This window comes from Oncorhynchus masou, chromosome 30, assembly GCF_036934945.1.
Source record: "Oncorhynchus masou masou isolate Uvic2021 chromosome 30, UVic_Omas_1.1, whole genome shotgun sequence".
Lineage (NCBI taxonomy): Eukaryota > Metazoa > Chordata > Actinopteri > Salmoniformes > Salmonidae > Oncorhynchus > Oncorhynchus masou.
In genome coordinates, this window is record NC_088241.1 from 68,821,792 (window position 1) to 68,838,008 (window position 16,217).

A 16,217-nucleotide genomic window follows, 5' to 3' on the forward strand; every position below is an offset into this window, starting at 1 on the left:
CTATGGACTACAGAGGTCAACTACATGTGGTGAGATACTATGGACTACAGAGGTCAACTACATGTGGTGAGATACTATGGACTACAGAGGTCAACTACATGTGGTGAGATACTATGGACTACAGAGGTCAACTACATGTGGTGAGATACTATGGACTACAGAGGTCAACTACATGTGGTGAGATACTATGGACTACAGAGGTCAACTACATGTGGTGAGATACTATGGACTACAGAGGTCAACTACATGTGGTGAGATACTATGGACTACAGAGGTCAACTACATGTGGTGAGATACTATGGACTACAGAGGTCAACTACATGTGGTGAGATACTATGGACTACAGAGGTCAACTACATGTGGTGAGATACTATGGACTACAGAGGTCAACTACATGTGGTGAGATACTATGGACTACAGAGGTCAACTACATGTGGTGAGATACTATGGACTACAGAGGTCAACTACATGTGGTGAGATACTATGGACTACAGAGGTCAACTACATGTGGTGAGATACTATGGACTACAGAGGTCAACTACATGTGGTGAGATACTATGGACTACAGAGGTCAACTACATGTGGTGAGATACTATGGACTACAGAGGTCAACTACATGTGGTGAGATACTATGGACTACAGAGGTCAACTACATGTGGTGAGATACTATGGACTACAGAGGTCAACTACATGTGGTGAGATACTATGGACTACAGAGGTCAACTACATGTGGTGAGATACTATGGACTACAGAGGTCAACTACATGTGGTGAGATACTATGGACTACAGAGGTCAACTACATGTGGTGAGATACTATGGACTACAGAGGTCAACTACATGTATTAGTTGTTTTTCATTGTTGATTATTAACTGGAATGCTGTTCATCGACTACAGCTCAGCATATAACACCATAGTACCCTCCAAGCTCGTCATCAAGCTCTAGACCCTGGGTCTCGACCCCACCATGTGCAACTGGGTCCTGGACTTCCTGACGGGCCGTCCCCAGGTGGTGAGGGTAGGTAACAACATCTCCACCCTGCTGATCCTCAACACTGGGGCCCCACAAGGGTGCGTTCTCAGCCCTCTCCTGTACTCCCTGTTCACCCACGACTGCGTGGCCATGCACGCCTCCAACTCAATCATCAAGTTTGCAGACGACACTACAGTGGTAGGCTTGATTACCAACAACGACGAGACGGCCTACAGGGCGGAGGTGAGGGCCCTCGGAGTGTTTTAAGTTTTAAGTTCCTCGGCGTACACATCACGGACAAACTGAATTGGTCCACTCACACAGACAGCATCGTGAAGAAGGCGCAGCAGCGCCTCTTCAACCTCAGGAGGCTGAAGAAATTCGGCTTGTCACCAAAACACTCACAAACTTCTACAGATGCACAATCGAGAGCATCCTGGCGGGCTGTATCACCGCCTGGTACGGCAACTGCTCCGCCCACAACCGTAAGGCTCTCCAGAGGGTAATGAGGTCTGCACAACGCATCACCGGGGGCAAACTACCTGCCCTCCAGGTCACCTACACCACCCGATGTCACAGGAAGGCCATAAAGATCATCAAGGACAACAACCACCCGAGCCACTGCCTGTTCACCCCGCTATCATCCAGAAGGCGAGGTCAGTACAGGTGCATCAAAGCTGGGACCGAGAGAATGAAAAACAGCTTCTATCTCAAGGCCATCCGACTGTTAAACAGCAACCACTAACATTGAGTGGCTGCTGCCAACACACTGACACTGACTCAACTCCAGCCACTTTAATAATGGGAATTGATGGGAAATTATGTAAAATATATCACTAGCCACTTTAAACAGTGCTACCTAAGATAATGTTTACATACCCTACATTATTCATCTCATATGTATACATATATACTGTACTCTATATCATCTACTGCATCTTTATGTAATACATGTATCACTAGCCACTTTAACTATGCCACTTTGTTTACATACTCATCTCATATGTATATACTGTACTCAATACCATCTACTGTATCTTGCCTATGCTGCTCTGTACCATCACTCATTCATATATCCTTATGTACATATTCTTTATCCCCTCACACTGTGTATAAGACAGTAGATTAGGAATTGTTAGTTAGATTACTTGTTGGTTATTACTGCATTGTCGGAACTAGAAGCACAAGCATTTCGCTACACTCGCATTAACATCTGCTAACCATGTGTATGTGACAAATACATTTGATTTGATAAACAAATGTACAGTCAATAACACACTAGAATTATCTGTATACAGTGTGTGCAAATGAAGTAAGGAGGTAAGGCAATAAATAGGCCAATAGTGGTGAAGTAATTACAATTTAGTAATTTACACTGGAGTGATAGATGAGCAGATGATGATGTGCAAATTGAAATACTGGTGTGCAAAAGAGCAGAAGAATGAACACAAATATGGGAATGAGGAAGGTAGTTGATTGGTTGGATGGGCTGTGTACAGATGGGCTTTGTACAGATGGGCTGTTTACAGATGGGCTGTGTACTGATGGGCTGTTTACAGATGGGCTGTGTACTGATGGGCGGTTTACAGATGGGCTGTGTACTGATGGGCTGTGTACTGATGGGCTGTGTACAGATGGGCTGTTTACAGATGGGCTTTGTACTGATGGGCTGTGTACTGATGGGCTGTTTACAGATGGGCTGTGTACTGATGGGCTGTTTACAGATGGGCTGTGTACGGATGGGCTGTTTACAGATGGGCTGTGTACAGATGGGCTGTGTACTGATGGGCTGTGTGCTGATGGGCTGTTTACAGATGGGCTGTTTACAGATGGGCTGTGTACTGATGGGCTGTGTACTGATGGGCTGTGTGCTGATGGGCTGTTTACAGATGGGCTGTTTACAGATGGGCTGTGTACTGATGGGCTGTGTACTGATGGGCTGTGTACAGATGGGCTGTGTACTGATGGGCTGTTTACAGATGGGCTGTGTACTGATGGGCTGTTTACAGATGGGCTGTGTACTGATGGGCTGTTTACAGATGGGCTGTGTACAGATGGGCTGTTTACAGATGGGCTGTGTACTGATGGGCTGTGTACTGATGGGCTGTGTGCTGATGGGCTGTTTACAGATGGGCTGTTTACAGATGGGCTGTGTACTGATGGGCTGTGTACTGATGGGCTGTGTACAGATGGGCTGTGTACAGATGGGCTGTGTACTGATGGGCTGTTTACAGATGGGCTGTGTACAGATGGGCTGTTTACAGATGGGCTGTGTACTGATGGGCTGTGTACTGATGGGCTGTTTACAGATGGGCTGTGTACTGATGGGCTGTTTACAGATGGGCTGTGTACTGATGGGCTGTTTACAGATGGGCTGTTTACAGATGGGCTGTGTACAGATGGGCTGTTTACAGATGGGCTGTGTACTGATGGGCTGTTTACAGATGGGCTGTGTACTGATGGGCTGTGTACAGATGGGCTGTGTACAGATGGGCTGTTTACAGATGGGCTGTGTACTGATGGGCTGTGTACTGATGGGCTGTGTACAGATGGGCTGTGTACAGATGGGCTGTTTACAGATGGGCTGTGTACTGATGGGCTGTGTACTGATGGGCTGTTTACAGTGTACTGATGGGCTGTTTACAGATGGGCTGTGTATAGATGGGCTGTTTACAGATGGGCTGTGTATAGATGGGCTGTGTACAGATGGGCTGTTTACAGATGGGCTGTGTACAGATGGGCTGTGTACAGATGGGCTGTGTACAGATGGGCTGTTTACAGATGGGCTGTGTATAGATGGGCTGTGTACAGATGGGCTGTTTACAGATGGGCTGTGTACAGATGGGCTGTGTACAGATGGGCTGTGTACAGATGGGCTGTGTACTGATGGGCTGTTTACAGATGGGCTGTGTACTGATGGGCTGTGTACTGATGGGCTGTGTACTGATGGGCTGTGTACAGATGGGCTGTGTACAGATGGGCTGTGTACTGATGGGCTGTTTACAGATGGGCTGTGTACAGATGGGCTGTTTACAGATGGGCTGTGTACTGATGGGCTGTGTACTGATGGGCTGTGTACTGATGGGCTGTGTGCTGATGGGCTGTTTACAGATGGGCTGTGTACTGATGGGCTGTTTACAGATGGGCTGTGTACTGATGGGCTGTTTACAGATGGGCTGTGTACTGATGGGCTGTTTACAGATGGGCTGTTTACAGATGGGCTGTGTACAGATGGGCTGTTTACAGATGGGCTGTGTACTGATGGGCTGTTTACAGATGGGCTGTGTACTGATGGGCTGTGTACAGATGGGCTGTGTACAGATGGGCTGTTTACAGATGGGCTGTGTACTGATGGGCTGTGTACAGATGGGCTGTGTACAGATGGGCTGTTTACAGATGGGCTGTGTACTGATGGGCTGTGTACTGATGGGCTGTGTACAGATGGGCAGTGTACAGATGGGCTGTGTACAGATGGGATGTTTACAGATGGGCTGTGTACTGATGGGCTGTGTACTGATGGGCTGTTTACAGATGGGCTGTGTACTGATGGGCTGTTTACAGATGGGCTGTGTACTGATGGGCTGTGTACAGATGGGCTGTTTACAGATGGGCTGTTTACAGATGGGCTGTTTACAGATGGGCTGTTTACAGATGGGCTGTTTACAGATGGGCTGTTTACAGATGGACTGTGTACGCTGTTTACAGATGGGCTCTGTACAGATGGGCTGTTTACAGATGGGCTGTTTACAGATAGGCTGTTTACAGATAGGCTGTGTACAGATGGGCTGTTTACAGATGGGCTGTTTACAGATGGGCTGTGTACAGATGGGCTGTTTACAGATGGGCTGTTTACAGATAGGCTGTTTACAGATAGGCTGTGTACAGATGGGCTGTTTACAGATGGGCTGTTTACAGATGGGCTGTGTACAGATGGGCTGTGTACTAATGGGCTGTTTACAGATGGACTGTGTACTAATGGGCTGTTTACAGATGGGCTGTTTACAGATAGGCTGTGTACAGATGGGCTGTTTACAGATGGGCTGTTTACAGATGGGCTGTGTACAGATGGGCTGTGTATAGATGGGCTGTTTACAGATGGACTGTGTACTAATGGGCTGTTTACAGATGGACTGTGTACTAATGGGCTGTTTACAGATGGGCTGTGTACTAATGGGCTGTTTACAGATGGACTGTGTACTAATGGGCTGTTTACAGATGGGCTGTTTACAGATAGGCTGTGTACAGATAGGCTGTGTACAGATGGGCTGTTTACAGATGGGCTGTGTACAGATGGGCTGTTTACAGATGGGCTGTGTACAGATGGGCTGTTTACAGATGGGATGTGTATAGATGGGCTGTTTACAGATGCAGTAATCAGTAAGCTGCTTTGATAGCTGACGCTTAAAGTTAGTGAGGGAGATATGAGTCTCCAACTTCAGTGATTTTTGCAATTCGTTCCAGTCATTGGCCGCAGAGAACGGGAAGGAAAGGCAGTCAAACGAGTTGTTGGCTTTGGGGATGACCAGTGAAATATAGCTGCTGGAGCGCATGCTTCGGGTGGGTGTTGCTATGGTGACCAGTGAGGAAAGGGAAGGCGGGGCTTTACCTGGCAAAGACGTATAGATGACCTGGAGCAAGTGGGTTTGGCGGCGAATATGTAGCGAGGGCCAGCCAACGAGAGCATACAAGTCGCAGTGGTGGGTGGTGCTCAGTGGTTGGTAGTATATGGATGGCACTGTGATAGATTACATACAGTTTGCTGAGTAGATTATTGGAGGCTATTTTGTAAATGACATCACCGAAGTCATGGATCGGTAGGATAGTCAGTTTTACGATGGTATGTTTGGCAGCATAAGTGAAGGATGCTTTGTTGCGAAATAGGAAGCCGATTCTAGATTCTAGGTGGATCAAAGAATCATCATTGATGTATACAGAGAAGAGAGTCGGCCTGAGAATTGAACTCTGTGGTACACCTATAGAGACTGTCAGAGGTTCGGACAACAGACCCTCCGATTTGAAACACTGAACTCTGTCAGAGAAGTAGTTGGTGAACCAGGCGAGGCAGTCATTTGAGAAACCAAGGCTGTTGAGTCTGCCGATGAGGATGTGGTGATTGACAGAGTCGAAAGCCTTGGCCAGGTCGATGATAATCCCATAGCGACGATTAAAACATTCCCTAACCAGAAACCTTGGATTGATGGCAGCATTCGCGTGAAACTGAAAGCGCAAACCACTGCTTTCAATCAAGGCAAGGTGTCTGGTAACATGACATAAACATGACATAAAATAAATTTGATTTGATTTTGATTTGATTTGAATACAGCTGCACAATACAGCTGCACAGTATTGTCTCTTATTGATGGCGGTTATGATATCGTTTAGGACCTTGAGCGTGGCTGAGATGCACCCAAGACCAGCTCTGAAACCAGATTGTATAGCAGAGAAGGTACGGTGGGATTCGAAATGGTCGATGATCTGTTTATTAACTTGGCTTTCAAAGACCTTAGAAAGGCAGGGTAGGATAGACATAGGTATGTAACAGTTTGGGTCTAGAGTCTCACCCCCTTTGAAGAGGAAGATGACCACGCCAGCTTTGCGATCTTTTGGAATCTCAGACTACACGAAAGAGAGGTTGAACAGGCTAGTAATAGAGGTTGCAACAATTGCGACAGATAATTTTAGGAAGAGAGGTTCCAGATTGTCTAGCCTGGCTGATTTGTAGGGATCCAGATTTTGCAGCTCTTTTGGAACATCAGCTGTTTGGATTGTTTGGGGGGGGCTTGAGCAGTTGATGTGGGGGGTGCAGAACTATAGAGAAATGCTTATTGAAATTCTCAATTATCATGGATTTATCAGTGGTGACAGTGTTTCCTAGCCTCAGTGCAGTGGGCAGCTGGGAGGAGGTGCTCTTATACAGTGTTTCCTAGCCTCAGAGCAGTGGGCAGCTGGGAGGAGGTGCTCTTATACAGTGTTTCCTAGCCTCAGAGCAGTGGGCAGCTGGGAGGAGGTCCTCTTATTCTCCATGGACTTTACAGTGTCCCAGAACATTTTGGAGTTAGTGTTACAGGATGCACATTTCTGTTTGGAAAAGCTAGCCTTTGCTTTCCTAACTGATTGTGTGTATTGGTTCCTGACTTCCCTGAAAAGTTGTACATCACAGGGACTATATGAAGCTAATGCAGTATGCCACAGGATGGTTTTTTTGCTGATCAAGGGCAGTCAAGTCTGGGGTGAATCAAGGGCTATATCTGTTCTTAATTCTACAGTTTTTGAATTGGCTTATTGAAGATGAAGTGAGCTCTTTTTGAAGTGCACCAGGCATCTTCTACTGACGGGATGAGGTCAATATCCTTCCAGGATACCCGGGCCAGGTGAAGTGTTTTAGGGAGCGTTTGACAGTGATGAGGGGTGGACATTTGACAGCAGACCCAGTACGCACACAGGTAATGAGGCAGTGATCGCTGAGATCCTGATTGAAAACAGCAGAGGTGTATTTAGAGGGCAAGTTGGTCAGGATGATATCTATGTTAAGCTCTATATCTATGTTTACGGATTTGAGGTTGGACTTGGTCGGTTCCTTGATAATTTGTTTGAGATTGAGGGCTACAATATGATTCCATATCTGTTATTTTATAGTGTTGATGTCTTCACTATAATTCTACAATCTAGAAATAGTCAAAAGAAAGAAAGAAACCCTGGAATGGGTGTGTCCAAACTGTTGACTGGTACTGTATGTATTCAATAAGATGTTTACGTGACTCTCAATGCATTGGCTGGCAACAGATTGTTTGCTATGCTCTCTCTCTCTCTCTCTCTCTCTCTCTCTCACACACACACACACACACACACACACACACACACACACACACACACACACACACACACACACACACACACACACACACACACACACAGTTTGGTAGAGACTGAAGGTCATTTCAGGGTATTAATGCATCAATGTAGATTCAGATTCAGACACACCTCCCTTCTCTTCTTTCCTTCTACCCTCTCTCTATCTCTCCTCTCACTTGTCTCTGTCTAAATCTCTCCTGTCTCCTGTCTCTCTCTCTCTCCTCTCTCCTGTCTATTCAATTCAATTCAATTCAAGGGGCTTTATTGGCATGGGAAACATGTGTTAACATTGCCAAAGCAAGTGATGTAGATAATATACAAAAGTGAAATAAACAATAAAAATGAACAATAAACATTATACATACAGAAGTTTCAAAACAATAAAGACATTACAAATGTCATATTATGTGTATATATACAGTGTTGTAACGATGTACAAATGGCTACTGTACAAAAGAGAAGATAAATAAGCATAAATATGGGTTGTATTTACAATGGTGTGTGTTCTTCACTGATTGACCTTTTCTCGTGGCAACAGGTCACAAATCTTGCTGCTGTGATGGCACACTGTGGAATTTCACCCAGTAGATATGGGACTTTATCAAAATCAGGTTTGTTTTTTGAATTCTTTGTGGATCTGTGTAATCTGAGGGAAATATGTCTCTCTGATATGGACATACATTGGGCAGGAGGTTAGGAAGTGCAGCTCAGTTTCCACCTCATTTTGATGGCAGTGAGTCTCTTGAGAGCCAGATTTGCCTAGGGCGGCCTTTCTCAATAGCAAGGCTATGATCACTGAGTCTGTGCATAGTCAAAGCTTTTCTTAAATTTAGGTGAGTCACAGTGGTCAGGTATTCTGCCACTGTGTAAAGTTATGGCCAAAAGTTTTGAGAATGACACAAATATTAATTTCCACAAAGTTTGCTGCCTCTGTGTCTTTAGATATTTTTGTCAGATGTTACTATGGATACTGAGGTATAATTACAAGCATTTCATAAGTGTCAAAGGCTTTTATTGACAATTACATGAAGTTGATGTAAAGAGTCAATACTTGCAGTGTTGACCCTTCTTTCTCAAGACCTCTGCAATCCGCCCTGGCATGCTGTCAATTAACTTCTGGGCCACATCCTGACTGATTGCAGCTCATTCTAGCATAATCAATGCTTGGAGTTTGTCAGAATTTGTGGGTTTTTGTTTGTCTCTTGAGGATTCACCATAAGTTCTCAATGGGATTAAGGTCTTGGGAGTTTCCTGGCCAACCACCCAAAATATCGATGTTTTGTTCCCTGAGCCACTTAGTTATCACTTTTGTCTTATGATAAGGTGCTCCATCTTGCTGGAAAGCAACCCCACACATGAATGTCCTCAGGATGCTTTACTGTTGGCATGACACAGGACTGATTGTAGCGCTCACCTTGTCTTCCCCGGACAAGCTTTTTCCGGATGCCCCAAACAATCGGAAAGGGGATTCATCAGAGAAAATGAATTTACCCCAGTCCTCAGCCGTCCAATCCCTGTACCTGTTGCAGAATATCAGTCTGTCCCTGATGTTTTTTCCCGGAGAGAAGTGGCTTCTTTGCTGCCCTTCTTGGCACCAGGCCATCCTCCAAAAGTCTTCACCTCACTGTGCGTGCAGATACACTCACACCTGCCTGCTGCCATTCCTGAGCAAGCTCTGTACTGGTGGTGCCCCGATCCCGCAGCTGAATCAACTTTAGGAGACTGGCGCTTGCTGGACTTTCTTGGACGCCCTGAAGAAATGCAGTGGAAATGTTTTTGGGGGATTCAGTTAATTTGCATGGCAAAGAGGGATTTTGCAATTAATTGCAATTCATCTGATCAGTCTTCATAACATTCAGACTTTGTGAAAATGAGTACTTGTGTCATTCTCAAAAGTTTTGGCCACGACTGTACTCTCTGTTTCGGGCCAGATAGCATTCTAGTTTGCTCTGTTTTTTTGTTAATTCTTTCCAATGTGTCAAGTAATTATCTTTTTGTTTTCTCATGATTTGGTTGGGTCTAATTGTGTTGCTGTCCTGGGGCTCTGTGGAGTGTGTTTGTGTTCTCCATCTCATCCTCTCTCCTGTCTCCATTCTCCCGTCTCGTCTCTCCTGTTTCCATCTCCACTTTCTCCATCTCTCCTCTTTCCCTCTCTCCTCTGTCCTCTTTCCGTCTCTCCTCTGTCCTCTTTCCCTCTCTCCTCTGTCCTCTTTCCCTCTCTCCTCTCTCCTCTCTCTCTTTCCATCTCTCCTGTCTCCATCTCTCCTGTCTCCATCTCTCCTGTCTCCTGTCTCCATCTCTCCTGTCTCCTGTCTCCATCTCTCCTGTCTCCATCTCTCCTGTCTCCATCTCTCCTGTCTCCATCTCTCCTTTGTCCTCTTTCCCTCTCTCCTCTCTCTCTCTTTCCCCAATTTCTCTCTCCCCTACCCCACACATCTGCCTCCATTGTGGCCTTCTGACTTGTGATTCCCAGCCTTCGTACCAGCTCCATGCTCCCCCATTCTCTTCCAGGAGACTCTTCTGCCATAGATCCAACAGCTACACTAAAGGCTATTGGTCTAGATCTAAATGTCTTACTCCCATCGGCTACTGTGATCACACAGTAGTCCGGAACAGCTGGTGGTCTCATGGATGGTTCAGGGTTGCTAGCCTTGAACTGAGAATAGAAGGAATTTAGCTAGTCTGGTTATGAAAACATGTTGATCTTCCAGATCAGTGGTTCCCCAACTTCTTATAGTCCCTTACCCCTTCAAACATTCAACCTCCAGCTGCGTACTCCCTTGAGCACCAGGGTCAGCTGTACCCCCTCTAGCACCAGGGTCAGCGCACTCTCAAATGTTGTTTTTTGCCATCCTTGTAAGCCACACACTATACATTTATTAAACTTAAGAATGAGTGTTTGTCACAACCAGGCTCGTGGGAAGAGACAAAGAGCTCTTATAGGACCAGGGCACAAATAATATAATAATAACAAATAATTTAGCTCTTTATTTAGCCATCTTACATATAAAACCTTATTTGTTCATAGAAAACTGTGAATAACTCACCACAGGTTAATGAGAAGGGCTTGAAAAGATGCACATAACTCTGCAGCGTTGTATTGGAGAGAGTCTCCGTCTTAAATCATTTTCCACACAGTCTGGGCCTGTATTTCGTTTTCATGCTAGTGAGGGCCGAGAATCCACTCACACATAGTATGTGGTTGCAAAGGGCATCAACAGCGTGATTTGCCAAGTCAAGAAACTCTGAGCTATCCAGAAATCTGGCAGAGGCTTCTGATTAAATTCAATTTTCACAGAAACGCTTGTTGCAATTTCGATGAGGCTCTCTTGTTCAGATATCGTTAAGTGGACTGGAGGCAGGGCATGAAAGGGATAACAAATTCAGCTGTTTCTGTTGTCCGTTTCGGGAAAGGGCCTGCGTAATTGCTCACTCAGGTGCTTCGCTATATCACATTTGACATTGGGGCGACTTGCCTAGTTTACTTGGGGCGACTTGCCTGTGTGTTGTCCTTGTTAATGCAGACAGAAAAGAGCTCCAACTTCTTAATCATAACCTCAGATTTGTCCCGCACAGGTCAGCTGTCAGGCATTCATTCCCTTGAAGAGCCTCTTGGTGGATACTGAAATTTTGTTCCGCACATTGAATATAGTTGCGGAGAAGAGTCCCTGTAATCCTAGATATCGATCATTCAGGCGAGCGGTCAAACAAGAAAAAATGATGCTCAGTAAAGCAAACTTTAAGTTCGTCTCTCTCATGTCAATAACCATTTTCACTGTAGTGTCCAAAGCATCTTTCAAGCTGTCAGGCATTCCCTTGGCAGTAAGAGCCTCTCGGTGGATGCTGCAGTGGCATCAGGAGCAACTGTTTGCACACGTATTACCACTCCACTATGTCTCCCTGTCATAGCTTTTGTGCCATCAGTACAGATACCAACACATCTTGACCAACAAAGTGCATTAGATGTCACAAAGCTGTACAGTACTTTAAAAATATCCTCTCCAGTTCTCCTGGATTCCAGTGGTTTGCAGAATAGGATGTCTTCCTTAATTGACCCCCCATTAATGTAACAGACATATACCAGGAGCTGTGCCTGGCCCGCCACATCTGTTGACTCATCCAGCTGTAACAGACATATACCAGGAGCTGTGCCCAGCCCGCCACGTCTGTTGACTCATCCAGCTGTAACAGACATATACCAGGAGCTGTGCCCGGCCCGCCACATCTGTCGACTCATCCAGCTGTAACAGACATATACCAGGAGCTGTACCAGGCCACGTCTGTTGACTCATCCAGCTGTAACAGACATATACCAGGAGCTGTGCCAGGCCCGCCACATCTGTCGACTCATCCAGCTGTAGCAGACATATACCAGGAGCTGTGCCAGGCCCGCCACATCTGTTGACTCATCCAGCTGTAACAGACATATACCAGGAGCTGTGCCAGGCCCGCCACATCTGTCGACTCATCCAGCTGTAACAGACATATACCAGGAGCTGTGCCAGGCCACGTCTGTTGACTCATCCAGCTGTAACAGACATATACCAGGAGCTGTGCCAGGCCCGCCACATCTGTCGACTCATCCAGCTGTAACAGACATATACCAGGAGCTGTGCCAGGCCCGCCACGTCTGTTGACTCATCCAGCTGTAACAGACATATACCAGGAGCTGTGCCAGGCCCGCCACATCTGTCGACTCATCCAGCTGTAATGCATAAAATTCACTGGCTTGTATGCGAAGCAGTAATTGTTTCAAAACATCTCCTGCCACGTCACTGATGCGTTGTGAAACGGTGTTGTTTGATCAAGGCATTGTCTGTATCTTTTTTGGGCCTTTTCCCCCAGCATTGTCCCAGCCATATCCTCGGCAGCAGCAATAATTAAGTCCTCCACAATAGTATGGGGCTTGTCTGTCCCAGCCACTCGGTAGCTCACCATATAAGACGCTTCTAGCCCCTTCTTATTAATGGTATCTGTTGCTTTTATACATTTCTTACTACTCAAAAGTCATCTTTATTCTCACTCAAAAAACTATTGTGGCTTATTTTTTAGAAGAGGTTTCCTGCAATAGAGTAATGGATAAAGTGATTGGATGTTAATGATTTGACTACGCTTCCTGTATTTGTCACGGCTGTCGTAAGAACGGGACAAAGGCGCAGCGGATGTTGAGGTCCACATATTTAATTCAAAGAGAATCTTAAACAAAACAAAATATATCAATAAACGAACAGCTAAACGTGATGTGGCACATGCATAAACACAAAACAATATCCCACAAACACAGGTGGGAAAATAGCTACTTAAATGTGATCCCCAATTAGAGACAACGATTACCTCTAATTGGGAATCATACAAAAACACCAACATAGAAAATATAAACTAGAACACAACATGGAAATATAAACTAAAATACCCTCTAGTCACGCCCTAACCTACTACACCATAGAGAAACAAGGGCGTCACAGTATTTGACATTGTATCGTTATTTCTCTGAACACTAGATGGTTTCATTTTATTTTTGGCAGTAAACGAGGCTACTCAGGCGAGAAAAATAATCTCACGCAAAGGTATAGCCCCGTTGGAAAATATAAATGGGACTGTTTGAAAAAGTGAAGGAAAAAAAGTGTGAACCGGCTTTGCGCGTTCCCCGAGGGGTACTGGACTCTGGAGCGATGGAAACGTGTTCTCTGGAGTGATGAATCACACTTCACCATCTGGGAGGCCAAACGACGAATCTGGCTTTGGCGGATGCCTGGAAACACTACCTGCCCGAATGCATAGTACCAACTGTAAACAGGGGCTGTACGGTCAGGGGCTGTATGGTCAGGGGCTGTATGGTCAGGGGCTGTATGGTCAGGGGCTGTATGGTCAGGGGCTGTATGGTCAGGGGCTGTATGGTCAGGGGCTGTATGGTCAGGGGCTGTATGGTCAGGGGCTGCATGGTCAGGGGCTGCATGGTCAGGGGCTGCATGGTCAGGGGCTGCATGGTCAGGGGCTGTATGGTCAGGGGCTGTATGGTCAGGGGCTGTATGGTCAGGGGCTGCATGGTCAACATTTGTTTTTAAACTGCATTTGTTTTTAAACTTATTTATAAAGTCAGTTAAGAAAAAAATCTTATAATGACTGCCTATCCTAAACCTAGATGACGCTGGACCAATCACGGGCCGGTTGTGAAACAGCCTGGGATGTGCTACTCGATGGAGGGGGATAATCGGAGAGAGATGTTGGTTAGGTGCATTCTGAACGGCACTCTCCCTGAAGAGCGTGTCATCAGTCCGATACGTCCTGTGCCGGCTCTCTGCACTCATCCACCAGTGCTTGTGTACAGTCCGGAGCTTCCAGCGACGGTCAACGGTCTGGAGCTTCCAGTAACGGTCAACGGTCTGGAGCCTGCAGTAACGGTCAACGGTCTGGAGCCTCCAGTAACGGTCAACGGTCTGGAGCTTCCAGTAACGGTCAACGGTCTGGAGCCTCCAGTAACGGTCAACGGTCTGGAGCCTCCAGTGACGCTCAACGGTCTGGAGCCTCCAGTGACGCTCAACGGTCTGGAGCCTCCAGTGACGCTCAACGGTCCGGAGCCTCCAGTGACGGTCAACGGTCCGGAGCCTCCAGTGACGGTTAACGGTCTGGAGCCTCCAGTGACGGTTAACGGTCTGGAGCCTCCAGTGACGGTTAACGGTCTGGAGCCTCCAGTGACGCTCAACGGTCTGGAGCCTCCAGTGACGCTCAACGGTCTGGAGCCTCCAGTGACGCTCAATGGTCTGGAGCCTCCAGTGACGCTCAACGGTCTGGAGCCTCCAGTGACGCTCAATGGTCTGGAGCCTCCAGTGACGCTCAACGGTCTGGAGCCTCCAGTGACGCTCAACGGTCTGGAGCCTCCAGTGACGCTCCAGTGACGGTCAACGGTCTGGAGCCTCCAGTGACGCTCCAGTGACGCTCAACGGTCTGGAGCCTCCAGTGACGCTCAACGGTCTGGAGCCTCCAGTGACACTCCAGTGACGCTCAACGGTCTGGAGCCTCCAGTGACGCTCAACGGTCTGGAGCCTCCAGTGACGCTCAACGGTCTGGAGCCTCCAGTGACGCTCAACGGTCTGGAGCCTCCAGTGACGCTCAACGGTCTGGAGCCTCCAGTGACGCTCAACGGTCCGGAGCCTCCAGTGACGGTCAACTTGTCTGGAGCTTCCTGTGCCGGTGCCATGGCCAGAACCGTCCTCTGCTCCAGTGCCCAGTCTGGGCATGGTGTTGAGCCGGGCTTCGGGGTCAAATCTGCTGTATGAGCGGGGGCTATGTCCCGCACTGGAGCCGCCACCGACGCTAGTTGCCCACCCTAACCCTCCCCATCCAGGTTCAGGTTTTGGGGTCAGAGTCTGCACCTTTTGGGGGTTCTCTATGGTGCAATAGGTCAGAGCGTGACTAGGGGGTGTTCTAGTCTTGAATTTCTATGTTGTTGGTTTGGAGGCAGCTGATGATCGATGCCTCTAATTGGGGATTATACTTAGTGTGGTCCTTTTCCCACCTGTGTTTGTGGGATATTGTTTTGTTTTGGTTTAGTGCCTATGTGCGTTACGAACTTCACATTCGTTTATTCTGTTGTTGTTTTGTGAAGGTCCACTTTAATAAATATGTGGAACTCTACTCAACCTGCTCCTTGGTCTCATTATGTCATGTTATTATTTTGTTATTATGTTATTATGTTAACGAAAAAACTTGACACCCTTGTATTTCTTCATGTTTTATAGTGTTAAAACAATTCTAATCCCAGTTTTTTAAATGTCATTTGTTGTCACCAATGAACTCAAAACACTCTAATGTTAAAGTGGAAGAACGAATAACAAGATTAACACAAATGTTATATCTCAAATAAATAGTACCAAGTTTTCAGCGTCTTTGTTTAGGCAAGCCTTAGTTCAGGATACAATTTGTCTGAAGAAATCACAAAATATGTTACATTGTTTGAAATAATATGGGTTGATTTTTTCATGACTAACCCGTCCTCTGTCCCCCATACATCCAACACCCTCGGTCCCCCGAACATCCAACTTCCTCTGTCCCCCGTACATCCAACTTCCTCTGTCCCCCGTACATCCAACTTCCTCTGTCCCCCGTACATCCAACTTCCTCTGTCCCCCGTACATCCAACTTCCTCTGTCCCCCGTACATCCAACTTCCTCTGTCCCCCGTACATCCAACTTCCTCTGTCCCCCGTACATCCAACTTCCTATGTCCCCCGTACATCCAACTACCTCTGTCCCCCGTACATCCACCTTCCTCTGTCCCCCGTACATCCAACTTCCTCTGTCCCCCGTACATCCAACTTCCTCTGTCCCCCGTACATCCAACTTCCTCTGTCCCCCGTACATCCAACTTCCTCTGTCCCCCATACATCAAATCAA

The 16,217-nt window shown here is 46.7% G+C and overlaps 1 protein-coding gene across 1 annotated transcript in view; it reads right to left on the reverse strand.

Moving 5' to 3' along the window:
* Positions 1–13,870, reverse strand: part of LOC135521695 (mucin-5B-like) — a 29,137-nt gene extending 15,267 nt beyond the window's left edge. The window contains exons 1-2 of the mRNA XM_064947368.1: positions 13,631–13,870; positions 6,534–6,588 (exon numbers count right to left, since the gene is read on the reverse strand). Coding sequence (XP_064803440.1) covers positions 6,534–6,588; positions 13,631–13,870 — 295 coding nt within the window. The remainder of the gene's footprint in view (positions 1–6,533; positions 6,589–13,630) is intronic.
* Between the last annotated feature and the right edge of the window lie 2,347 nt (positions 13,871–16,217).